The sequence below is a fragment of the Ambystoma mexicanum genome, chromosome 2q (assembly GCF_040938575.1).
Source record: "Ambystoma mexicanum isolate Mex_15411 chromosome 2q, UKY_AmexF1_1, whole genome shotgun sequence".
Taxonomy (NCBI): domain Eukaryota; kingdom Metazoa; phylum Chordata; class Amphibia; order Caudata; family Ambystomatidae; genus Ambystoma; species Ambystoma mexicanum.
The window spans coordinates 874,830,976-874,856,688 of NC_090924.1; the positions used below are offsets into that span (position 1 = coordinate 874,830,976).

Consider the following 25,713-nt stretch of genomic DNA (forward strand, 5'->3'; position numbering starts at 1 on the left):
CAATAGTTTGCATTGGGATTTACCTGGGATATTGGGATATTTAACATTAATGGAAAAAATGTATTGAGTGTCTATGAATTGCTGGAGATGGTTAATTCAGTGGAAAAAGAGTTCAAAAGAAAATGAGTGATAATTCAAGTCAAAAAGAAATTTTGTCACTTCTGTTATTGAATTTATTACAGTATTACAATTTAAGCATAGATGAATAGAGATGGTTGACAGAGGTTGCTGATATTTTTTCTTTTGATAGCCTTTGGAATTGGGGGCCAAGAGGGAGAGCTCACGTAGGCGAAGAAGACTGAAGACCATTTAAATGGTTGTCAGTACATCAAGGTGGGTGGTTATGTGAAATACATGAAATGAGAGAGCTGTACTTAAGGAGTATATGGACTGAAACGGAAAGAGCAATCTTCAAGTGGATTATGAAATGAAAATGTGGTCAGCATGGGCAAGTTATTATTAGGGTATTGGTCACAGACATAGCTTTGGGAAGAACAGAGCACTTTACAAGTCATAGGTGCAAGAACACAGAGTTAGGGAAGCAGAGATGCAAGGGAGCGGGGATATGACCATCAGGGGCTGGAGAGCAGGCAATTTGGCAGCAATCAATCAACTAGGGCATAAAACAGGGGAGCCGATTGCACAGTCTCTGGGTAGGTGGGAGTGTATTGTGTGCTTTCAAGGGCTCGTGGTCATGGGTTGTAAGATGGTAGGGATAAAGGCGAACAAGAATTGAGGCATCAGGGGTCCTTGAAATTCAGGCAGATGTTAGTATTTTACTGTTTCAAAGTCAGGCCTTAACTAGAATGCAACAAGCAGCTCTGGCAAAATCCCAGTGCGGGTGGATTTGCTATTTAAAAATGTGGTGAAACATCCCTAAATCACCAGGTAGGCAGCAACAGAGACATGTATGCAGCTAGCTGCCTGGGAATTTGGCTGGTTAGATTAATGGCCAATCCACCCCTTTAAAAAGTGATTTGGTTGCCATTTCTCTGGAGATCCTAGTAAAAGCATATGCCAATCATGGAAATCCAATAGAATCACTGCTTACATTTGTGCAAAACTATTCTCTACTGAATTCACCAATCATGGCTCCTAAACGATAGCTCATTCTCGATCATATTGACTATCCTAACATTCACTTTCTTATCAATAGTGTAGGATGCACACAAGGGTATAACATTTTGCTTAAATCAACAGATGAATTGAGATTATTGTAGGGCCTCGTCATTGTCTGTAACCATCCAACCCACCTCCTATCCCGTTCCCTGCATCCCAGAGAGATTGTGTAAAGTTTGATACGCCAAACAGTTAAATGTACATTTGAAATGGTCATATCTGGTAACTTTGTTGGTCCCCATTTGCAATTAAATTCGATATATTTGTTACTTAATGTACCTGCTGCAGAACTTCATAAAGTGAGACAGTCACTTGTGAATAGGACACATTTCTTACACATTTAGTTCCTTAACAGAGCCTTATTTCATATCCGTGGGATACACAAATTAAATAAATGTCTGAAATGTGTGCATTATTGTGCATGATATGAAGTATTCCGAGTTCTTTTATGCAAAAAGTGATCTTGTTGCACTTTGATTTATGCTAATGCAAGGTAGGACGGTGTTGGCACATTTATGCTGGTGGATGAGCTCTCCTGCTATGCTTCAGTGTTAGAGTGAACTGAAATTGACCTCTCTTGGAATTTGTATCTAATGTGTATTTTAATGCGCTCCAATAATGTTAACTCTGCACTGAAACCACTCTATTGTTAGAAGTCTGGGCCATTAAAGCGGTAATGAGCACTGTAACTTACATGGTTTGACCAGTAGTATGGTTTTTGGCTACTTGGGCTGCTATTTATTTGCTAATCTTTCAATGGATTAGTTGGAACCCTTGCAGTAAAATAGCGGCACATCACGCTGCATTTGATTTTGGCCCTTGCTGTTCTGCTTGCGGTGTGCAAAGCTTGGGCGTGCGCTTGTTGCAGATTAGAAATATAGGTGGACTGATAAGCTTCTTTAAACATTGCAAATGACAGTGTTAACCTTGCATGACCAATATTATCTCAATTGAGGTTAAATCAATATATCCAGATTAAAACTAAATAATTTCCACAATTTAAGTTGTACATGTCTCTTTCGAAGCGATTGGTTCCTCCGACGTATTCCACATCTATGACAGGTAATCACCACAGCTGTGGTGCTTTGGAAAATTTCCTGCGTCGATGACCCCGATATGCTGTCCTCGAGGGCCTCCATCGAGCCGATGTCACTGGATGTTATAAATAGGACGTACGATGCCCGTAGCCTCAGTTCTGTTTTTTCCGCAAACGTGTTCGCTTCAGAGATCTCTGCGCCTCGGTTCTTCTGAGTATTATTCTATCGGTTCTTCGAACCTATTCGTTTGTGAAGATATCATGTCTTCGTCTTCTACCCCGCGTCCGGGTTTCAAGAAGTGTTGGGACTGCGGTTCCAAGATGTCGCTGACGGACCCGCACAACGCCTGCCTCGTTGAGGGCCACGCCACAGATGATTGTGACAATTGCCAGTCGTTAACATCGAAGGCCTTGCGGGAACGGAAGAAGAAGCTTTCTGTCGGTAGGGTTTCCGAGTCCCGAAAGTCGAAATCCGAGGGGCTTTCGATCGACGATTCGAGAGTTGACTCTCCGTTTCGTCGGCGTAAGTCCAGGGGGTCTCCGTCCCGGAGTGGTTCCCCCCATTCCTCTGCCTCTCCAAGGCACTCGCGGAAGCGCCGTCACCGGTCGCCTTCCCCGTCGAGGACTCCGCCCGTCGGTGGGTTGCTTGTCCCAACAAGCACTCTTCTCCTGCGGAATGGGATGCATTTCGTACAGAGATGATGGTGATTTTTCAGTTGCAGGGCTCCGTTCCGTCCGTGCCTTCGAAAGAAGCTGGCAGGGAACGTGCTAGGGCCACCGCTCGCACGCCTTCCGGCTTGGGCGGTCGGCGCGATCATCGGGCGCCTTCGAGGTCCCGATTGGACAAGGTGGATCGCTCTAGTCATGCCCGGCCCCGGTCCCAGTCCTCGACGCCCTCGAGACCGTCGGAGCCTGTGAGGTCTTCGAAGAAGACATCGGTGCCATGTCCGTCGAGGGACTCTCTCGAGGCTCCGCCTCCAAGGAAGTCACCGACGCCGAGGCCGTCGAAGGACACGTTCGGGGCTCCCCCCTCGAGGCCTGTGTCGCCCAGCCAGTGGCGACCCCGGCTACTTGTCCATGTAACCTACTCCGAAGAGTTTGGTGGTGCAGGCGGCTACGGCCCCAGCAAAACAGGCGTCGTACCTTACAATCCCTCCTGATAGGTACGACAAACGTTTTGACGGTTGGGCCAAGAAAGCCTTTTTTTCAGGGGGTATGGCTTTGAAAGCAGCCAACTCCGTGTGTGCCTTAGCACGTTTTACTCGCACTCTGTGGCATTGTGTTTCATTGGCGGCTGAACATATTCCCGAAGGGGAGGAACGGGATGGCTTTCTTGCCCTTGTACAGGATGGCAAGGATGCGATGTGTGAATCCGTTCAGTCGGGTCATGACGTGGCAGAATGTGTCAGCCGGTCCATGGCGGCGAGCACCGTGATGCGCAGATTTGCGGGGTTGAGGAAGTCGGGGTTTGCTCCGGATGTACAAGCCCGGCTTCTCAACATGCCCTTTGATGGTGACCATCTTTTTGGCATCAAGGCTGACGAGAGCCTTGAGAGGTTGCAGACCTCCAAAGCTGCAGCAAAGTCGTTGAGCGCTGCAGTTCGCCAACCTCCGCCTTTTCGTCCTAGGGGACAGCAATGGAGGGGCGGTTCCTTTCGATACTACTCTACCTTTAGTACATCGAGGGGAGCTGCAAGTCAAAGGGGCCAACGTAGGAGTACCAGAGGTGGAAAACAAGGTACTGGAGGTGCCAATGCCGCTCGGGCAGTTGCCTCTTTGCCTTCAAGCACTGCCGCAGCCGCTTCAGCTCAGTCATGAGGCCATGTCCCATGGTTCGCCGGTTGGGGGAAGGCTGGCGCAGCATCTTGTAGAATGGCGTGCCATTACTTCACATGTGTGCGTTCTGGAGATAATAGCCCACGGCTACTGTCTTCCTTTCCGGCAGAGGCCTCGCGACAATCCACCAGGGAATCTCTCTTTGAAGAGTCCGGATCCGCTCCTTGCACAGGAAATCAAAGCCCTGTTGGAGAAAGGCACCATATAACTGATGCCTGTAGCGGAGAGGAACAAGGGATGGTATTCCCCTTATTTTTTGATTTTGAAAAAAGACGGGGGATTGAGACCCATCATGGACTTGCGTGGTTTGAACAAGCTCCTCAGGAAGGACAAGTTCAAGATGGTTACACTCTCTCAAGTCCTCCAGGTCCTTTAACTTCAGGAATGGTTGGTGTCTCTTGACCTCAAGAACGCTTACTTTCATGTGCCGATTCATCCCAAGCACAAGAAGTTCCTGAGGTTCGCGATTGGCGACTCGCACTTTCGGTTTCGGGTCCTGCCGTTCGGATTGACCTCCGCCCCGAGGGTCTTCACCAAGCTCATGGTGGTGGTGGCAGCATATCTCAGGAAAGGGGCGATTCACCCCTACCCCTACCTGGACGATTGGTTGACCAGGGCGCGCTCTCCCGAGCAAGTCCTGGATCATCTGTCAGTCACCTTCCACTCCCTTCACAGGCTGGGCTTCTCCCTCAACTTAAAGAAGTCCCACTTGACGCGAACCCTGCGGCTGCAGTACATCGGAGCAGTGCTCGACACATCCCTGTGGCAGTGTTTCCCTCCCCAGGTGAGGGCTCATCACATTCTGCAGATGGTGCACAAGTTTCAACATGCCCAGAGTCTCCCGGCGTTCGAGTTCTTGAGGTTGCTAGGCCTCATGGCATCCTGCATTCTCCTGGTGCCAGAGGCCAGGCTGCGGATGAGATCTTTGCAGTGGGCTCTCAAGATGCAGTGGTCGCAGTCCTCCGGCAGGATGTCGGATCCCGTTCAGGTGCCACCCTCGGTCGCCCAGGATCTTCTGTGGTGGGCCGTCGAAGGCAATCTGATGAAGGGGGCTCCATTTTGGCTACCCTTGCCGGAGGTGACTATTGTGGCGGATGCATCCCTCATGGGATGGGGAGCTCATGCCAACAAGTTGAGTCAGCGGTCGTTGGTCTCCGTCTGAGTCCAGACTCCATATCAATCTTTTGGTGCTGAGGGCCATCAGGCTAGCTCTGAAGGCTTTTCTGCCGACTGTGCGAGGGAAGAATGCCCTGATTCTGACGGACAACACAGTGGCCATGCACTACCTCAACAAAAAGGGAGGGGGCAGGGTCACTTCCTCTGTGCAAAGAGGCGATGCAGCTCTGGTTCTGGGCCATCCAGCAGGAAATTTTGATCTCGGCAGTTCATCTGGCCGGAGACGAAAACGAGGCGGCAGACACTCTGAGCAGGCAGAGCACGGTCTCTCATGAGTGGGAGCTGGCTCGGGAGATTCTCCTGGAGATCTTTGCCCTTTGGGGGACCCCTCAAGTGGATCTCTTCGCCACCAGTGTCAACCGGAAGTGCGAAAGATTCTGCTTGCGGGAATTTCCTCCAAGAAGATCCTTAAGGGACGCGTTCATAGTGGAGTGGTCCTTAACACTGCTGTACGTGTTTCCTCCAGTCCCCGTCATTCCGCAAGTGCTGTGGAGGTTACGGAGGTTCGGTTCCCGAATGATCCTCATTGCTCCGGCATGGGCCCGGAGAACGTGGTACCCGGACCTTCTCGACATGTCCATCTGCCCTCCACGCCGTCTTCCCTATCGAGACGATCTGCTCTCATGGGAGGGGGGGGGGTCAGGTTCTCCATCCAGAGGTCAAGTCCCTCACCCTTCATGCTTGGCTTATGAAAGGTTGAGGTATAAGGATTGGGACCTCCCTGAAGACGTGATGGAGGTGTTGCTTTCGGCAACACCTCCAGGCCTGCAACAAAGTCCCTGTACCATTGGAGAAAGTTCTGCGACTGGTGCAGGGTTAAGAATGTGGATCATTTTTCATGTGCCATTCCTGTGGTTCTGTCTTTTTTGCTTTCTTTAGCCCATAAGGGCCTGCAAGTGGGTACCATTAAAGTAGTTTACCTGGTGGCGCTGTCTATATTTAAGTGCTCGTCTGAGGAGTGTTCTTACTTTAAGATTCTGTTAATATCGCAGTTTCTGAAAGGGCTCACTAATGTGTTCCCACCGTCACCTTTCCAGGTGCCCAGTTGGGATTTGAACTTGGTTCTAAAATTCCTAATGGGTGCTCCATTTGAGCCTTTACATTCTCGTCCTTTGAGACTGTTGACCCTTAAAACTGTATTTTCAGTTGCGGTTACTTCCGCTCGCAGAGTGAGTGAGTTGCAGGCAGTATCTGCTAAGCCACCCTTCACAGTGTTTCATAAGGACAGGGTTGTCCTTAGGGTTCGTCGTTCTTCCGAACATTGTCGGAATTTCATTTAAGCCAGAAGGTCCTTCCAGCGTTCTATCCTCCTTCACATCCTGGTAAGGAAGAGGAGAGGCTCCATAGTTTGGATCCTAGGAGAGTTTTAAGTTTCTACATCTCGCGCATGTCCCGGGTCAGAGTGGACGATCAACCCTTTGTAGGATATGCTGGAAGGCGCCTGGGACAAGCTGTTACCAAGCAGACTTCGTCTAGATGGATTATCTTGACAATTTCTGAATGTTACCGCTTGGCGGGTAAGGACCCTCCGGTAGACTTACAGGCCCATTCTACTAGAGGTGTGGCTGCCTCTACTGCTCTGCAGAGGGGTGTTCCCATTCGTATCATTTGTGAAGCAGCCACTTGGGCCTCTGCCCATACTTTTGTCAAACATTACTCCTTGGATTCTATCCATGGGCAAGATCTGGCCTTTGGCAAGGCGGTCCTTTATTCTGCAATTTAATTGGGCATTCAAAAATTCTAAATTCTTTTCCCACCTCCATACGTTGGTACTGCTTTGGGAGTCTGTCATAGATGTAGAATACATCGGAGGAACCAATCCCTTCGAATAACAAGTTACTTTGTTACCTGGTAACGTTCTTTCGATGGGATGTTCCGACAACTTATTCCACATCGTACCCTTCCAACCTGCCCAGCTACAGAATTTCTTATGCGATTGTAGCTTACGTTTCCGCAAGGCTTTCTGTGGTCATACTGGCAGAAGATTGGTGCCACACGTTCTGGGGAATAAACTACAACTGAGGCCCTCGAGGACAGGGTATCGACGTCATCGACGCAGGACGCAGATGCCGAAAATGTTCCCAAGCAGCACAGCTGTGGTGATTACCTGTCATAGATGTGGAATATGTTGTCGGAACATCCCATCGAAAGAACGTTACCAGGTAAGGAAGTAACTTGTTCTTCTGTTTTTCGAGCAATGAATAAACTGCCATTTGGTTGCATCTCCCCTCCACAAATTCCTACAGTCCCTACACTGTGCAAGCTTCATTGGCCACACTGAAGTGAGATCTGCCTGTACCAATGCAGGCCCAGCTCCAGGAATGTTCATCTGGATGAGCCCTGTTTGTAATCAGGGGGGCCCAGTTTCTCTTGGGTGTGGGTGTAGGATTAACCTAAACACATGGAGCCAGATCCATGATCCAGCGAAAAATGTCCTCCAGGATCCGGAATAATCGGTTTGCACCCTTCAATTGGTTTAGTTTGTAGGACTGCTTTAAGCAGCCTGGAGTCAAACCCATGTTGTTAGGACTAGGGCTGAGACACTGACACCTGAGACTACTTGAATGTCTGATCAGGATGCTTTTTAGGAGTGCACTTAGAGGCAGAATTAAGGCAAAGGGATTTATTTATTTGGATTTGTAGAGCACGCAACTGCCCAAGGGCATCGTGGCGCTTGTTACAGACAGTTCTTAGTTACAGATAAATGAACATTCATGGGCAAGACTGACGGGAGAGCCCTGGGTATGGATGTAGAGCTTAGGGTGGGAGTAGTTAATTGCTGTTAAGAGTTTAAGAAATGTTCCATGCTTTTAAGTGGTTTTGCTGACAGTGATTTCTCCAGGATCACCCAATTTGTTTAAGTGGGAAATCTGCTCTCCCCCTCCATACGTGCATCCCTTCTCAAATCACATGCTCTCCAGTACCCATAGTAAAGTGTTCTTCTCTCCTCTTCCATCCAATTCCTTGTTCCCTTCCATAAACTCCCACACTATTTTGACTTTCTTTTCGCTACACACTTCAGCTTCCCTCCACTCCACCTTCTCCATAAGGAAATCTATTGTCAAAGCATGACACATTAAAAACTGCATGCTGCAAACCCTGAATAAAAAGCCTGAGAGGTGACTCACAATATATCATGCCCTAAGAAGAAATGTTCTCTTTTTAAAGAAATGCTTTAAGTGAGCTATGGAAACAGTACTTGGAGAAGAAGCAAGCAAAATAGTGTGGCAACATACATTTTCCCATCTTCGCTTCCTTTCCCATATGCTATCCCCTTTCTATTCCATACACTCCTCCTTCACCCCCAGGTCACCTTCCATAAACTCCCCCTGACTGCCATTGCCAACTACTCCCATCTTCCCCCGCTGGGCCTTCTTGGCCTGCCTCAGAGAATCAAGGATGATGCTTGTTCCTCCTCCTATGTGACGGCTGAGCAACGAGGCCCTGAGTACTATTCAATCTCAGATGATGGATGATCAACAATGCTTCCCTGAACACTGTGGCTACTTCCAGCAGGCCACCGACGAGGTGCTTGCTTGTGGTTCTGCCATCTTTTTGTGAAACACAGATCCCCCTCTAAAATACTGAAGCAACGACTAGGACATTTGATTTCTTACAAAATAACATTTTGCAGCACAAAACTTTATTTTTATGTTGCATGTTTGTAACACATTTTAATTGAGTTGAAGTGATGGAGTGCTAGCATGCAGGAGAGAGAGCCAGGGCACAGGGTTTGGTATTAAGATGCAACTGCTTATATTTTCTATTAAAAGCAGTCACCCTAATCCCATTTTAAAGAGCCTTGCATCCCCCTGGACATCTGTTGGGCCCTGCTATGAGGGCCCGTCTCACAGTTTGAAGAGCACGGGACTATGCTATACCAATGAATGAGAATACAATTAAAAAGTCCGAACGTTGCGTGTCACTACTTTTCTTGCTAACATTCTGTGTCATCAAACCCTTTCCTTCTGGCTCCTGGTGTCTTGGGCCAGTACACTAATGCAGTTAAGATCAAATATGTGTTTAGGGCACTAGATCAATCCTAGTCCCATAGCATGCCTTAGCCTTTCTTACTCTACAGATCCTGGGAAAGAAAAGCGAACATCAGAATGTATTGTTCTGACCATGCCCAACTCTGCGGATTCCATTGTGCTCCAGTTTGCTTGTGGGGATGAAATCTTGCACCCCTACCTGAACATTGTGCAAGTGTATGCCTGCCTCTGGAAAGAATGAAAGGAGGCAATAGAACTTATCAATGTCGTAGTGGGGAACCCCTTTGAGCAAAAAGAAAGTGTAACTGGGAACAATGGTTCAGACTTTTAAGGAGCTGAATCCTATTTTGATCGAGGTTCTTCAATTTCTTCCATCCTTGGCAGTGTTTTTTCCTTCTATTTTGCAACCTTTTCAATTTTCAAAACAAAATCCAAGCATGGTTCTCTGTTTTCAAACATGATTCTTTTTCAAATTCCTAATCCGCTTATTGACATGATGAATGTAATATTAGTTTAGTTACATCATGTTAGTTGGTAGAACCCTCCCCCTTCAACATTTAAATATTTGTTCATTTCCATAATTGACTTACACTTTCTTGTATTTTCTAAGAATAGAGTAAAAGCATATTTTCTGTCAGAAGTTGTCAGTGTCCTGATAATCAAATGGCTCAATTGAATTATTTATTTCCTATAGGACACTATCCTAAGGCAGAAGGGGGTTCATGTACTTGATGGTAGGATAACTTTGGGTCATGAATTCACCAGGTCTCAACAATATAGTGTGAATATGCATCTGATTGTAGACTTGGCAGCTTTTCCAAGAGGCTGATGCTGATGAAACAAGCAAACTCACATTGGATTGTAGCTTAATTTGCTGCTATCGTTACACTTTGTCAAATGTTTCTCGGATCCTCCACATCAGATTCACGATTCTGACTCTATTGATCCGTAGAGCTAGTCTTGCGTGCAAATAACATTGCTGGGGTCAGAAATCTTATCTCTTTCAAGGTTTAAGACACTGTTGCAGAGACTTGTGTATAGACTTGGAGTATGTGATTTGTTTTTTTCATCATATTGAAGCTGCACATATTACTTCACAATGCTGCATCGTTCAAACCATCTTGTTTTCCTAGTTTTTTAATAAGAAATTCCTCACAATATTACTACAGAATTCCTTGATGTTTTACAATGCAAATGACCACCCACAAATGGTCTGCTATTTTCCAGCATTGGATGTAGATGATCCCAGCTATGCTATACAGTTTGTTTTACTTTTGGAGTCCTGTATGGAGCAAAACAGTTCTTTTAATTGTCCAGAAGACGTTGGACATGCCTATTGGACACAAGGGTGTGATTTAGTGCTCATCTTTTACTTTACTTAAATTGAGAACATGTACAATAAGAAGCTGTCACATCAAATAGAAAATGGAACACATATTGTGTAAGCTAGCAAGCTCTAGTGTAATGAGAATGTGTTCTACAAAACGGTGGCTAACGGTTAGTACAGTGTTGTCTAATATTCTGCCAATCCAGGAAAGGAAACGCTGGTAGTTTTCAGCAATATCTTTAATTTTAATTACAACAAAGGATTAGAACACAGGGATAAGGTAACACGTTGCACAAGTGTGCTCTTGGGATGGAGAAACACAGGGGGAAATGAAAATGTTTCCTCAAGCCACTTTTTTGTTAAGCAATGTGTTTTCCTTTTCAAAATATAGAATTTGTATCTCTGAAGCCACCTCCTTACACAATTGTTTTGTTCAATAACTCCATTTAGGTCACACAGTGGACTGGTGGGCTCTTGGAGTCTGTTTGTTTGAGTTTTTGACTGGCGTCCCTCCATTTAATGATGAAACACCAACGCTAGTGTTCCAAAATATTCTAAACCGAGGTAAGTCATTTTCTATAGTTAATATAGAATGTCATGATCCATAGCTGTTTTTTTAATAAAATGTTTTATTTTTCTTTAAAGACATTCCTTGGCCTGAAGGTGAAGAAAAACTGTCCACTAATGCGCAAGCTGCTATTGAAATTCTCCTATGCATTGACAGTACTAAGCGAGCAGGACTTAAGGGTAAGTGTTTAATAAATTACACGATCTTTGCAATGTTCCGTGGCAAGGGAAAAGGGCATCCATGTGTTGTAAACATGAAATGGTTTGTTTCTTTTTACTAGTAGCATTTTAATAACCATTTACTCAGTTGCTTTAAACTGATATCTTCGTTTAAGTCCCACATCTGCATATAGAAAAATACCTGTTAGGCAAACCACCAAAAGGAGCCATTAAGCTGCATTAAGTTAACTCCATCTGTCAGATTTTCACAGCAGAAACACATAGCAATCGATGTTCATTCTGCTTTATCCAGTGGGAGAAATGCGGTCAATCTTCAAAACATACAAATGAATGCAACAATTAATAACTCTGCATCCTTGATGACCATATCCACCCGTCACCACTATTTAAATAGCAGGAAACTGCTTTGTAATTCACATAATCCTGATCTTTCAGTGATGCATTGGCAGCTTATTTTAAAGCACTCAACAGTAGACAACCCTTTAAAGGAGGTACTTTCTGCATTTTGTCCCCTCGCGCCCTCACAAGTTAACCAAAGGTGACTGGATCAGCTCTATGCCTCATTTGGACTAGAAGCCCATGTGCCGATTGCAGCTCACGGAAAAGATCTCTCCCTAGCAGGATAAACTAACAATGCCTGTACTCACATATCAGACAGAGCTTACTTGAAGGAATTGATTGATTTTATGCTTCTTGTATAAATCATGTTATTGCTCTGTGGCCATCTTCTGAAATCTGCATCTTACGGTTTTATTATGGGGGAATGGCGGGGGTAGATCTGCCAGGTTCAAATATATTTGCTCAGTGGGTACAGCTCTCAAATATTCAGCAGTGCCCAGGGTCTTAGTTGTCTTTTCCTCTGCATTTTCATTCTGGTGTCTTCCTGTCCATTATTCAACACATAGTTTTAACTTGGCTGTTTAGCACATGGCCCACCTTAGTTTTAGGAGGTTCTGCGGTAAAGCCATCTTCTAACAAATGGGTCTTCACAAAAGTTCTTCATCTTTAGGCATTGTGCTGGATTTGGAAACCTTTGCATCAATGTGCTTCTTATGAGGCAGCCAGCATCAAATTCTCAAAGGAGCAAAGTTGATGAGTGTTTACACTCAGTGGTGTGCTAGACCACATAAAGTCAAGAAGGAAGACCTCAATTCCTTTTTTCTGCATTCCTTTTAACTTAAGACTAGTTCGAACTAATCCAATTCAGTTAATCTCTATCATTAAGGTTTTTACTGTTTTTTTTTAAACCACTGTCACCCACCTAAACATTTGTGGGGCTTAAGATTTAAGGACATCGGAAGTCTGTATCAGACAGCCCCTTAACTCTGCATGTGTTCTTTTGTGACTTGTGAAAGTCATGCCTTACCATTGAGATGAAGACCATTTAGAGAAAGAAGAAAAAATCGTCATGACATCCCTCTGTGAGAAGGGCTCTTGGACTTACTTTCTGGCCAAGGGCTGTTCCGATAAGTCACCTGGGCCACTTTTACCTCAAGGGTCTGAAAAAGAGAAATGTCTGACCGATTCTGCAAAATATAGAGTTGGGCATAAGGATGTGTACAATTTGACTCCTTGTTGTGTCGCAAAAACAAGAGGAAGAGATTCTACTCCAATGCCTCTGGCATTGTCTAAGCAACCTTCCTGCTCAGGTAGCACTGGGAATAGGCATCCCATAACGGCAGCTTCTACAAAGGGAGCAGGTTCCATCCCTAAAATCCTCCGTGCCCTTTGCCTCTAATAAACATAGCCCTGCTCAGATGGAGCAGTTTGAGACTGTCCCTCCTTTGTTAGATTATCCTTTACTGGCACCTTCTAAGATATAGATGGTGTTGTCACCTGACAGTGCTGCAAACTGAGTTACAGAACTAATGGAACACTTGGAGAAGAATGTCCAGCAATGAAACTGCGGTTCACAGCATTGCGTGTGAAACTACAGAAGAAAGAGAAAGCAGATGTCTTCTGTGATGAGTTGATTGGTGGAAGAAAGTTGTCAGTTCAAACGCCCAAAAATATTCCGCCCATTTTCTACACAGCCTTCGATAGCCCCCCCTGGCCTCACGTGTAACATTCCATATTCACTAAACTCAGCACGTATTGGTCTGAAATCTGTAAAAACATGTGTATATGTATGTGCAGGCTTTTAGTGGGCCTCCAAAATGCCAGCAGGCTTGATATCCTTTCTCTTACAAGTATTAAGAAACTTTTTATGTCTGGGGACAGACATTTAATTTATTATAAGTGGACAAGCAGAGTTGCTTGATATGTGGGTGAATTGTGTGAGAAGAAAGGCTACATTTCCCACAGGTGTTGAAATCTAGAACAAAGGGTTTACAGCCTGTACTTTGTCAATGAGAAAATGGCAGAACCGATTCTGTCTTATATAGTAAACCACAAGAAAGCATAGTTCAGCTCCAGATGAGCCAGGCTTTCTCTGTCAGCACCCTACTTTAGAGAGGCTAGTGGGGTAACCAGCATTGGCCAAAATTCATCCAAATGTGTTTAAATCACTCCACTCAACGCCTTGTAAGCTTATCTAAAGATAGCTTCTTCTTTTAGGGAAGCTTGGCTTTGAATGCCTTCATTTTTCATTCCTGGTGGCCATGTACTACTGGATTTTTTTATACATGATGAGATATTTTGTGAATTTCAGACAGAACATAGGCAGCTAACTTAGGTTGGATGCCTCTAAGCATTTGCATGCCCTTGAATTGCTTGGTCTCGGTATGCCCTAGGAAGTCCCAATATATGTCTGCTGAAGTATGACCTCATGGATGATACAAGAGATTTGCAGAAGTGTCTGGAAAGGACCGGGGTCCTTGCAGAACTTGTGCCTGCATAGCAGGGTTTGTAAGAGAACCGAGAATCATGCACTGTATAACCCCAGAAAAGGCCTGTTGTAACTGGGGAAGGCCAAAGATTTGTAGGGGTTATCAGGTGGTTGGTCGAATGATTGAAGATAGCTGAAGGTAGCAGTAAGTGGCGTCATAAGAGTGGGTTTGTGGTTGGGTTGCTCAAATGGCTATAAAGAAAAGATGGGTTATCAAATGGGTTATCAAGGGAGGGGATTGCTGTGATATGAGTGGGAAGTCCTTCAGTGAGGTGCAAGCACCCCAACACTTAATTTCTAGAGCATTGGCACTGTGTTAATCCTGAGCAATGACACACTTGACACTGACTTGTGAAAATGCGACAAAGTATCTTTATTAGTGGGCATTTGCTAGGTAAGAGTTAAATAAACGGCTATAGGTACTACATTTTATATTCCCATTCATTAGCGTTCTTATCAGGCAACTGATATTGTCACCCTCCTGTCATGGGTCACGTTCCCCTCCCTTTTACCTGAATGTCATTGATGGGTAGCTCCACACTTTGGTTGTCCAATGCGCACAAAGATTAGGCGGTGCTCTCCAAATACCCTGGTCAGCTTTTCCTTACACGGCGTCTAGGTCTGTACTGCTTTTAGCCTGGTTTCACTGATATTCTTCCAAATGACTTGTGCCTTTCTCTATGCGGTAGTCTCCTCCTGGTTACTTCCAGCATTTTCCCCTTTCATCAAGGTATCAAAAATAGGCATGTTTGCCTCCTCAGCAATTCTCTTCACATTGGTTTTCTCCCAGCCCTTTTTACAGTCAATAGGTTGGGGCTTAGTTCCTAATGTTCCTGATTATTCTCCATCTTTGTTTGAATTCAATTCTCAAACTGGATTTGTTATTCCTTTGGCAGTCTTTCATCACCCTCATTATATTATTGGTGTAGCTCTCATATTGGGTAATTGCCTGACTCTTCATGGCCTGCAATAAGGATTGGCGAGTTTCAAAAAGTGTTTGTGGCGTGCCACGCCATTGTGGAAGTGTTTACTACGTGGTGAGTGGCTCTGTGGCATTCAGTGGTTTCTGTCCTAACAGATATGGTGATCCTCTGTGAGTGCTGCAGCACAAGGTTTTCTCACTTTTTGTAGCTCATATTTATTTCAGGTATCAGTCGGGAGCTACACAATGGCAGCACTGTTGCTCCTGTTCCCGGGCTGTGGTAACCCTTAACAAGGCTTCCTGGGAGTTCAGGTCTTATAGGCCACCACCTCTTATTATGACTAATGAAAAAGTATTATCGTGTCACTGGAGGGGGGTGTGGGGGCAGCAAGCTGGCATGATTTGTTCTCATCTACCCTCTGGGAGGCACATTGGGTGGTGACCGGACAAGCCCAGTCCCTCATGGCGTGGCTCCCCCACATGCAGAGTTGGGGAGCACAGTCATCTCACCACAAGACACACTTCTCCACCTAACAAACTAACTGGTATGGAACATCAGACGCCCCTCCTGCAGCCCCACCCCCCAACCTCTGCACTGTGCTTTGGGGGAAGAGAAGTGTGTTCAAATGCAGGTATAGGATAACCAACTCAAACACAACCCAGGAAAAGTAAATACAAGTTGAAAATATTGAAAAACACTTTTTTTGGAAGGAGTCTGCCATGTGCCAAGGCCCATTCTTCCTAAAATTGTTATTATGCTAACCAAGTGTAATACAATTTGGGGGCAGGTGGCAGAATAATGGGGACTGTAGCAGATAGCTCATTGGCTTCTACTCCTTCTCCAAGCATAATATTGAATGGCCGGTGTCGAAAGTGGCTGGTTGGAGGCTGGTATTCAGTCCCCTCTACGCTGGTTTGGCTTGACGCCAGTAAACATTCTAAGCTTTCTTCAAACTGCTTACATGCCAGCAGCTCAGCCATTCCATCTCTGCTTAGTTTCCTTTGCGGTGGAGTGTTTCTCCTGGCTAGTTCTTGGCATTCTGGACCCCGGCTATCCAGCTGCTTAGTTGTGAGATGCAGCCGAGCTCCGGCTAGGAGATGAAGTTCCCAGGACCACTCTTGTCCCGGGAGAGTTAAGGTGTGTTGGCTGGGTGCAGTCTGGAAGTGTGACAATGTTATCCTCTATCCCTGATCCTCAGAAAGACCTTATAAGATGCAACTAGTAAGTGACTTTGCTTGGGCAGCGGGATAGTAAGAGTGAAAGTAAGCGTTGACACAATTGACTGGTTGGTATCTGGGAGTTCAATTTAGGGAACCTGTATTCTGCTCATTGCTCTCAGCTCACCGACCATAGCTGATCCATAGTGGATTCATTGGTCTTTGTATATTCGTTTTTTTGGCCCGTGAAGTTGGGCTGACTAGGCATTGTTGGCCTAGTATTACTCTTTTGCAGAGCTTCTTCTGAGATTGGGGTCCAGATGAAATTCATTAACTTAGTGAAAACTAGCCTGACCAGACCAAAGAGTGAGTAGCCAGGCAAATCAGCCGCCGAAATGGAGGCTAGAGGTCTTAAGCTTAGATAGTCCTCTAAGGAGCCAGAGTCTTTCACATTTTCCAAATGATGCTTTGGGAGTATGCCAGATATTCTCTGAGCGACCCACTCAGCAACCTATTGAGGAGAGTTTATCTTGCTCAAAAGCGTCAGTGTCTTGAATAACTCAATCAAACATTTTCAGCTTCTCCATGGTGCAAAACATGGCTTCCTCTCCTAACGATGGCCCCACTCTTATGGATCAGAGAAGCGATCAGGTGCATAGAGGAGTAAATAAGGTATCTTTGGTTGTTTGGGAAAATTCCCCAGCCTCCTTAGCCAACTCCTTAATGCCACATGCCTCACCACATAGGGATTTAGGCACCAAGAGGCATTGTGAACCATCTGATAGGTCCTTATTAGAAGCATTAGATCGTTCTATAAATAGAATGTGAGTGGTGTTTGGGAATTGCACTTGTAGCATCACCTTTGACCAAGTTATCAGGGTCTGACTCCATATTAGCTAATGAGCAGACCATCTCCTCTCCAATACAGGGAGTAGAGTTGGATTTGGAAATGGAGGGGCCGAAAATAGGGCCATCTACTATGAGAACAAGGCCAAGAACAAGAGTGATTGGATAGCACTAAGGCTTTTGCAGCTATCACAGAAATTACAGCAGTTATTATGGATTAAACGGTCTTAACAAGTCATATAGCTGGAAGCCCATCAAAAGAGAACAAAGAAAGCGGATTAGACACTGTGCCTGCTGCTGAGGTGACAGCTGAGCCGGAGGTGGCACATATCAAAATGGTCAATCCATCTTGCTGGGTCTTTTCGGCTCTTCCTATCAAGATGATGATCAAAGATGGTTTAATTGCTTGCTCTCTGTGTTTTAACTTGCCTTGCGGTTGTGGAAGGAGAACTGTCTGATATATAAAATATACTCCTGGACATAAAAGTGGTTGGATGAACAGACCTACTACGATACCCCTTTACCTTTAGGATTATAGATAAAATGGCGTGTCTGTGTTAGGAACTTGCCATAGGCTGCTCTCGCCCTCTGGGGACGGTGTTAATCTCACAATCCCCCTTGTTAGAGCTTCAAACTCTCCCTTAATTTCCTCCGGACTTAAAAGGTTTGATCAAGGAGGGAACGCCAAAGCCAATGTGAGTGAAAACTGGTCTAACCTTAAGCCCAAGTCTGGAGGGGCAGAAGCTAAGAAAGTATTGAGGAAAGTCAAGAAGGGTGAGTGGTGGATTCCTCCTTTTGACAATTTGCTGATGACTTGTAGCAAGTTAAGTGAAGGAAAAGAAGTGCCTACAATGAAGAGATGGCGAGCTGGAGAGCCTAGAGCTGAGAGGCAAAACAGTTGTGGCAGGATTCCTTGGACTATCGGGGTGCTCCAAGATGAAAGCACCCCCAAGGAGTCAGGGTGATGGCACTATGACCGGGGATTGGAAACCCTTAGCCCGTAGCACTCTCCAAAACTATCAGCCAGAGATCTGTTAGAGGACTGGAGGTGTGACCTATCAACTTCCGTGGTACCATTCCTCCAGGGATGAATATTCATTTTTAAAATAATCAATCAGCCCCACGCCTCTAGTACACCAGAAGGGCTTCGAACAGATTGAAAACCCAAGCAAATTATAAACCTCCTTGTCCAATTTTGTTAATGTGGACGGTTGTGGATCGTTGGTTAGTTGCAACACAGTGGAAATACAATTATCTAATTATAAAAGGGACTGTCCAGTCAGAGTTGTATAAAAATATCTATTGTATTGTTATCACAACAGACCGTTCTAGCACACTACGAAATTCAGCCCACCCTGTAAAGGAATGCAGAGTACAGTTTCAAATAAGGAAAAGAGATGTTCTGGATACTGACAGGGAGGGTAGTCGGTCTAGTAAATAATCACAACAGTTCAAACATACTTGGTTACAGCACAAAGAAAGCAATGGGTCGTACAATGTCATATGGGGCCTTCAAAGAAGGACCAGGGGGTCGGAACCACAATGTACCTTGTGCTGTAGGAGTTATTGGTGTTCGACAGGGTCGAGTTGGTTTCAGGGCGCTTTGCAGCTTCTGCGACGGAATTGTTGTCTCGGTTCTGGTCAGCGGTTCTGAAGCACAGGTGGAGTAGGTTGTTCGAACATTTCCTTTAAGGCAGACGTCGGTAGAAGCATGTCTATGCATTTCTCCAAGCTTCTTCACTGGGCTTGTGTTGTGCATTAAGGTGGACGGCCCAAAGCTGAGGAGTGTTGCAGGCAGCTGCCTTTTCCTTGGTTTGGTTCAGAGACTCTGACACTACCCACCTAGGAAGCTTGCTGCAGAGCCTAGCTGTCATGACCACTGTCAGGGGCCACAAGCTGTGCCACAAGCAAGCTCCCACAATTACTCTAAAGGCCTCAAGACAGCAAAAAGGCTCCTGGAGACAGTCCTGGCGCATCTGGCACCAGGCTCATATACTGTAAGGTGGTTACTTACCAGGCTTAATTTCAATTGACTGCATGGCCCTTTAAATCCAACATGGAGGCACCCACACAGCCTAGTTCTAAGAACCAAGCCATGTGGTCTAGTGTTTTGGGTGTGGCAGGCCTGGAAGTACTTTCCCTGGTACTACTTTACCTGGGCTATATAAACCACACCCTGACTGCAGAACACGCTTCGCGTTATTCTGCAACCAGCAGCGTGATGCTCACCGTGCCCAGCTCCTGGTCTTCAGCATCTTCCTGTAGTCCTGCAAGAACAAGATTATTCTGTCTTACCTGAGAAAACACCATCCAGCACTCAGCATCCCAACCGGGCTGCAATCTGTGGGAACCGAGAAAAGAAGAAATATCACTCACCTGTGAGTACTAGCTTAAGGGCTTCCGGCGAACCGCCACCACAGCTGCTGCTCGAACATCGCGACCTGCAATAACAAGAAAAGGAAAAAAACAATATTAGAACGTGTCCACTTCCAAAACATCGAATTCCATCAGTCTTACCTGAATTCCATCGCGCTACGTCGCACTTCCATCAAGAGCACCACAGCAACATCTGCAAAGGAAAAGAGACATATTCAGGTTCGCTTTCAATAGTAAACAACCACACAGCGCTATACTTACCTTAACAGATTCTGGGGGCCATTTTTTCATTGCGCTCTCTTCCACTCGCAGCACCAAAGCGGCCTGTGAGGAGGATGAGGAGAAGAATAATAAAACGCAGGTTAGCTGTAAAAGACAATAAAGGCGCTGCGCTTCGCGCTTTCTCTTACCTAGAAACGTGCCTCTCCATCAGGCACACCAGCATCAAGACCTTCGCACCTGAAAAGGAGATAAAGACATTAATGAACTCCCACCATAAACAGAACAAAGACTTACAACTATCAAACCTACCTTCCTACCAGCAGATTCGGGGTCACAGCAGTCTCGGGCACAAGGAAGGCGTACTGCAGCAGTGAAGCAACTCGGGCAGCTCACCAACAAACGTCAAGCGCCCCTGCACAAGAAACGCAGGACGGATAGCTCACCCTGCAAATAACTAAGGTGAGAAAAGTCCCCGTGGGAAGGGAATCGGTCAGAGGGAGGTGGGAGATTCACCCATTAGAGACAGTTATCACAAATCCTCCCTTCTGCAATTGCAGATTCATTATTTAGCACTTGGAAACTATGCATTCAGGGTTCCAGATCTCAGAGCCTTCCAGACGCCCCCGGGGATATCAGGTGAGCGTAACACTAGCAGGGCATGCTGTGTGCTGGCTGGGTACTGGTTCTGGAGCTGCTAGAGGGTCTTCTGGATTCAGTATCTCCCTCTGTTCCATGGGAGATGTTTTGGGAAGGGCTCTTTCTTCCCTCTTGGAGGTCCTGGCCATTCTTCAGTGGCGGAAGATGTAAGGCAGACTGTACCTTCAGCCACGGTCCAATCAGGAGTTCTTCCTTTTGCTTCTGGTGAAGCCTTCAGATGATCTGCCAAATGAGGGGCGCAAGCTCTCTTTTAAAGCCAAATGGACCACAGGTATTGGTGTAGGCTTAGCCTACCTTAACCATCCTGGGTCCCCACCAATAATCTCCTGCATGCATGAGGTTCTAACCAGAGTACTTTGCAACAGAAAAGGTAAAGGGGTGAAAGCATGTAACACTAAGTCCCACCCATCTTCCTGTCTGTTATGGATCAAAGGGTCCCTTTGATTAATTGAGCTCTCTGTGGTTCCTGATTAAAGCGGCAGGTCTCGGGGGGCGCGTGGCCGGGAGCCGACTGTGCGGCATGGCTCCTTAAGTGCTCCTAGATGGGCCCCGTTGTTGAGGTGAAATCCCCGCAAACTGAGACTCCCGCCGGACTGGCCGTTGACCCTGCGGCACTATGAAACCCTGCTGCATCACCCGAGCGGGGCCGGCAGAGTTTATGTGCAGCCGCTGAGCTCTGCGAGCCGACTTTGCTCCCGCCGGACCCGCGCTAGAAGACCTAAGATGGCGGGCGCCCATAGCATCTGAGGCCCCAGTGGGGGAGGGGCGCTCCTTCGCTCTCGCCTTCAGCTCTCCGCTCGGCCTGCGGGCCAGGGGGAACACTGACATCTGCCCCCCTCATGGGGCACCGGAAGATGCTCTGCAGTGCCCTTCGGCTGGATTCGTCGCAGTAGCCCGGGGGTGCTCCGGCCTGCGGGGTGCCGGAGACCCCAGTGGGGGAGGGGGCGCTCCTCCGCTCTCTCCTTCGGTGCCTCGCGCGACCCGCGGGCCTGGGTGAACGTCCACGCCGGGCCCCCTGGCGGGGCTTCAGGAGAACCTCTGCAGGACCCCCCAGCCGAGGTCCCCATCAGAGCCTGATGGGTCGCTGACCCGGGGGCGCTTCTCCGCTTTCATCTTTGGCACCCCGCTCGGGCCGTGGGCCTGGGAGCACTCCGGCGTCGACTCGCCAGGTGGGGCACCAGGAGTGTTTCCACCCCCACCAGCGAACCCCAGGGGGCAACCAACAGGACCCAAGGCGCAGTGCTGCAGCGGCCCTGAGCTCCTGCGGTGAGTGTTCCCAGCGCCTCCAGCCTCTGCACTCAGCCGAGCGGGGACCGTGCTCGTTTGGGGAAATCACCTGCTCTGGATCAGCACAGCACTCGCGGTGGGGGGCGCCCGCCCGCGATCAGCCTCCATCTCTCACGCATCAGCGAGCCCTAAGAGCAGCATCTCTATCTCTCCATTCGCCTAGCCCCGTCCCTGGCAGTTTGTAAATCGGGGGGCTCGGGAGCTCACTTACACGAGTTTCGCCTGGCACTATGGTGGCCCTGCTGCTCCTACCTCCCTACTGAACTCTTAATACCTCCGCTGGTGCCCTCTATCCATCGCCCGGGGGGACCACGGGGCCCGCCTGGAGGGCCCATAAGCTTACACCTACCCCGGGGGGAGCAGTAGCGCCTAATGTAGCATCTTCGTCTCCGAGTTTACGACTTAACAGCATCAGCCCCCTGAAGCCTGAGGCGGCAACACCTGCGCACCCTACCCTGTTCTGGAGCTATTTCGGAAAGCACCTGGCACCACCTTCTCCACCACCTCCGGAAGGCGGGTTACGGGTCACCCGGACCAAATCTAATCCTCGCTTTGCAGCTCTGCTCCGGATCTGCTGGTCTCTGCTGCCTGCGCCTCCAGCAGGTCTTCTGGGGGGTCTCCACCCCATTCTATCCCTCCAACCACTTCTCCTTACCTGCGGAGCCTGGCCTCCCGAGCCCTCACATCAGCGCAGCGAGGACCGGCTGGCCGCTGGGCAGCCCACAAGATCTCTTTGCGCTCATCTTTACCGCCCGCACCGATCTAACCGACCTCCTGCGAGGTGGGGCTAGCCATTCCTCCCTGGCACCGGCTCTCCTCGGATGGGCTAAGCTTGACATCTCTGTGCACACCACTCGCCAATACTGTGGCAGTCGCCCCTTATCGGCCCCCACCACTCGGCGGAGCCATATCAAGGAGTGGAAAGGCAGCGAAACAAGCGGATATCGCAGCAATGATGTCCAACTCGGGCCAAAATAAGGTGAGCAAAGCCGACCCTATCACCGCATCGACTCCCAGCGCCCTCCCTTCACCGGAGCATCCGCAGGTCGAGCACTTCGCCACCAAAACAGACTTAAAAGACCTCCTAGTAGGCCTCACCAAAGAGATCCAAAAAGGCAAGGAGGAGGTCACCAAAAATATTGCATCTCTAGACAAAAGGGTGGAGGAGGTGGAAAGACGCACCGAGGAGGTGGAGAATGGCCTATGCGACAATTCCTTTGAACTGGAGTGCGGCCTAAATAGAATTGCAACCCTGGAGGCCAGATGCGACGCGCTAGAGTATAAGCAGGAGGACAGAGAGAATCGCTCTCGGCGCAATAATATTTGCATCCGCGGAATTCCCGCCTCAATCACCAATGCAGAGCTCGAGAGCTTCGTCAGCGACCTATTCAGGTTCATCATAACTCTTCCCGACAGCGCCCCACTGGAAATCGACAGAGTCCACCGCACGGCGCCCAGGCAAGCATCTTCCTCTCCGCCAGATGTTCTCGCCGGGATTCACTTTTTCAAGGTCAAAGAGGAAATAATGAGGGAGGCCAGGTCCTCGAAACAAATCACTTTCAGAGGTGCAAACATCGCACTGTTCCAAGACCTTGCGAGCATAACTCTCCAGAAAAGGAAGGCCCTTCGGAACCTCACGGAATGGCTTCAAGAAAGGAAATTACAATACAGATGGGGTCACCCCACATCTTTGTGCTTCGAATGGGAGGGCGTGCGCAAGCAAATCCGGACCCCCAAGGAGGCAGGCCAATTCCTAGGAATAAGTTCTGCAATTGAGGACTCTGACCACGCCGCCCGCTCTCAACCTCAACCCACTTCGCCTATATCCAATCGCTGGTCCCGTGCTAGTGGGCGACGTAGGCCGCGGGGCACCCGGAAGCAACGTAATCTGGACTGATCTGAAGCCTCTCGCATTTCCCTCTGGCCAGCTTACCAGATCAACGAAGCCCCCCGCCTGGCGACCTCTTGCGCCTCCGGCTTCCATCAACTTTCCATCCTCCTCACATCTCACACGGTTGGCGCGGTGTCGACGCCTAGCACCCCGGGGGACACCAATAAACTCGCACTCTGGCAGACAGCCCCAGGTCCTTATCTCCTACAGAGCCCTTAGTCTCATCATCCTACGTCCTAGGCGGCCTGTCCGTCAATTTAGCGGGATACAACTTCCGACGACGGGGTCTACCAGTAACCCCACGAATGAGCTTTGTGGTCTCATTCTCACTGGGGGGTAGGGAGAGCAGTTTTAAGCCATGGGAACTGTTTACCTCCCCGGAAACCCCAGTTAACGGTTTTAGTGTTATTTGCAGACATCGGTAATTCTAGCACTTCATCACGCTCCCTTAGGAAGTTTCCAATGCCTTGCAGCCATCGCATAGCTCACCCACACAACACATACTTCATACCCAGATCCAATAGGCCCGACCAACGCTAGGGAGGTTCGTATCCTGACCTGGAATGTCCAAGGTCTTAACTCCCCCAGGAAGCGGCTTTCAACGTGGATATAGTAATTCTCCAGGAGACCCATCTCCTGCCAGCCGACGAACACTGAATCAAATTCATGCGCTTTAAGCAGGGCTTCTTTGCCTCTAGTGGTGAGAAAAAGCGGGGGGTGGCGATCCTATTAAGCGACAAATTCCCTCCATCCAACCACACAGTGAAAAGGGACCCATCGGCATCGGGCAGATACCTCTTCATCTGCGGCTTCATTGCAGAACAGCCAATCACAATTGCAGGGGTCTACGTCCCGAACACAAACCAGGACATTGCTAGATATCGGCGCGCAGCTCAACTCGCATACGCCTTCACCTGGACTCGCTCAGTGGATCGCCCAGCCTGGCTGCAACTGGAAAGAAGCATGGTGCATGTCCCCCCTATCTGACCTGCCCCACATCCAGTCCCGGAATACCCCGCCCGCGAGGTCCCTGCTGCCAGCTACCTGCAATACAGTGGACAATTGGAAAGCTGCAAATAGAAAGTGGGGAATCAAAGTTCGCTGGACCCGCTGACCCCAATCTGGGGCAATCCGGGCTTCTCTCCCGGCCTTTGCCACCGAAGTTTAGTCAAATGGTCTGAGGGCAGCCTCCACAAAATCGCAGACTTTTTAAATGAAGGCCAGCCGCTCTCCTTTGAGGACTGCAAGGCGAAATTCAACATTACTGAGGAGGAACGATTCCGGTATCCCCAGATTCGGCACTGGATCTCGCAACGGTTTGTCAGAGAACGAGGCTCCAGGGACTTAACACCCCTCGAACTCTCACTAACGGCATCCCCTCCAAGAGGTAAGATCTCCACCCTCTACAAGCTTTTAGAAAAAAACAACCCTGAATCGAAGGAAAGGTACATGTTGAACTGGGAGTGCGATTTGGGGCGCCCCCTGGACCCTGAGGCCTGGGACAAAATTTGGTCAAGACTCCACAGGAGCACCTAGTGTGTTACCAACAGGGAAGGAGGTTACAAAGTGTGCTTTAGGCACTATATTACACCGTCTCAATAGTATAAAGGAGGCGTGAAGCCCTCACCAAACTGCTGGAGGGGGTGTGAGCAAGAGGGGTTGCTTTTCCATCTCCTATGGGACTGCCCTAAAGCGGCGCACTATTGGAAAGGGGTTCTGACGCATATGAGAGCAATAACATGTCTCGATATCCCGTGGGACCCTGGAATTATTTTACTGGGAGACTCGGGGGAGGGAGAGCTGCCGATGTCAGGAAACGCAGCCCGCCTATGCACTCATCTACTGCTGGCAGCCAAAATTGCCCTCGCCCGTCTTTGGAAGCACCACGAGGGCCCCTCCATCCCACTTTGGTGGGCTAAGTGTTGGGACATTGTCGTTGCGGAAAGAGTCACTGCATCCCGCCTGGGTAACCTTAATCCCTTCCTGAACACTTGGGCCCCTTTTATGGACTATGCAAACCGTTACCCTGCCCTCACACTAAAGCCGCCCAGTGTCCACTGGCTGAACTGAACTTCGCACGGCTGCAACCCGGCCCATTATGGAGACATTCTCCTCCACTATCGCCTCCCTATCAGAATAGCGCTATGAATGAGCTGCATATTAAACCTCATCTTTTAATATCCTCTCTTCCACTGTAATGAACTGTGTCATCACAATCTTGTGCTAATTCCGCTGTCTGATTGATCGATTTGTTTCCTCCCTTTTTGTTTTGTTACTGTTATTGTTCAATATTG

At 48.0% G+C, this 25,713-nt stretch overlaps 1 protein-coding gene across 1 annotated transcript in view; it reads left to right on the forward strand.

Moving 5' to 3' along the window:
• Nucleotides 1–25,713, forward strand: part of MASTL (microtubule associated serine/threonine kinase like) — a 1,019,298-nt gene that overhangs the window by 809,730 nt on the left and 183,855 nt on the right. The window contains exons 10-11 of the mRNA XM_069648115.1: nucleotides 10,937–11,050; nucleotides 11,132–11,233. Of these exons, the coding sequence (XP_069504216.1) occupies nucleotides 10,937–11,050; nucleotides 11,132–11,233 (216 nt within the window). The remainder of the gene's footprint in view (nucleotides 1–10,936; nucleotides 11,051–11,131; nucleotides 11,234–25,713) is intronic.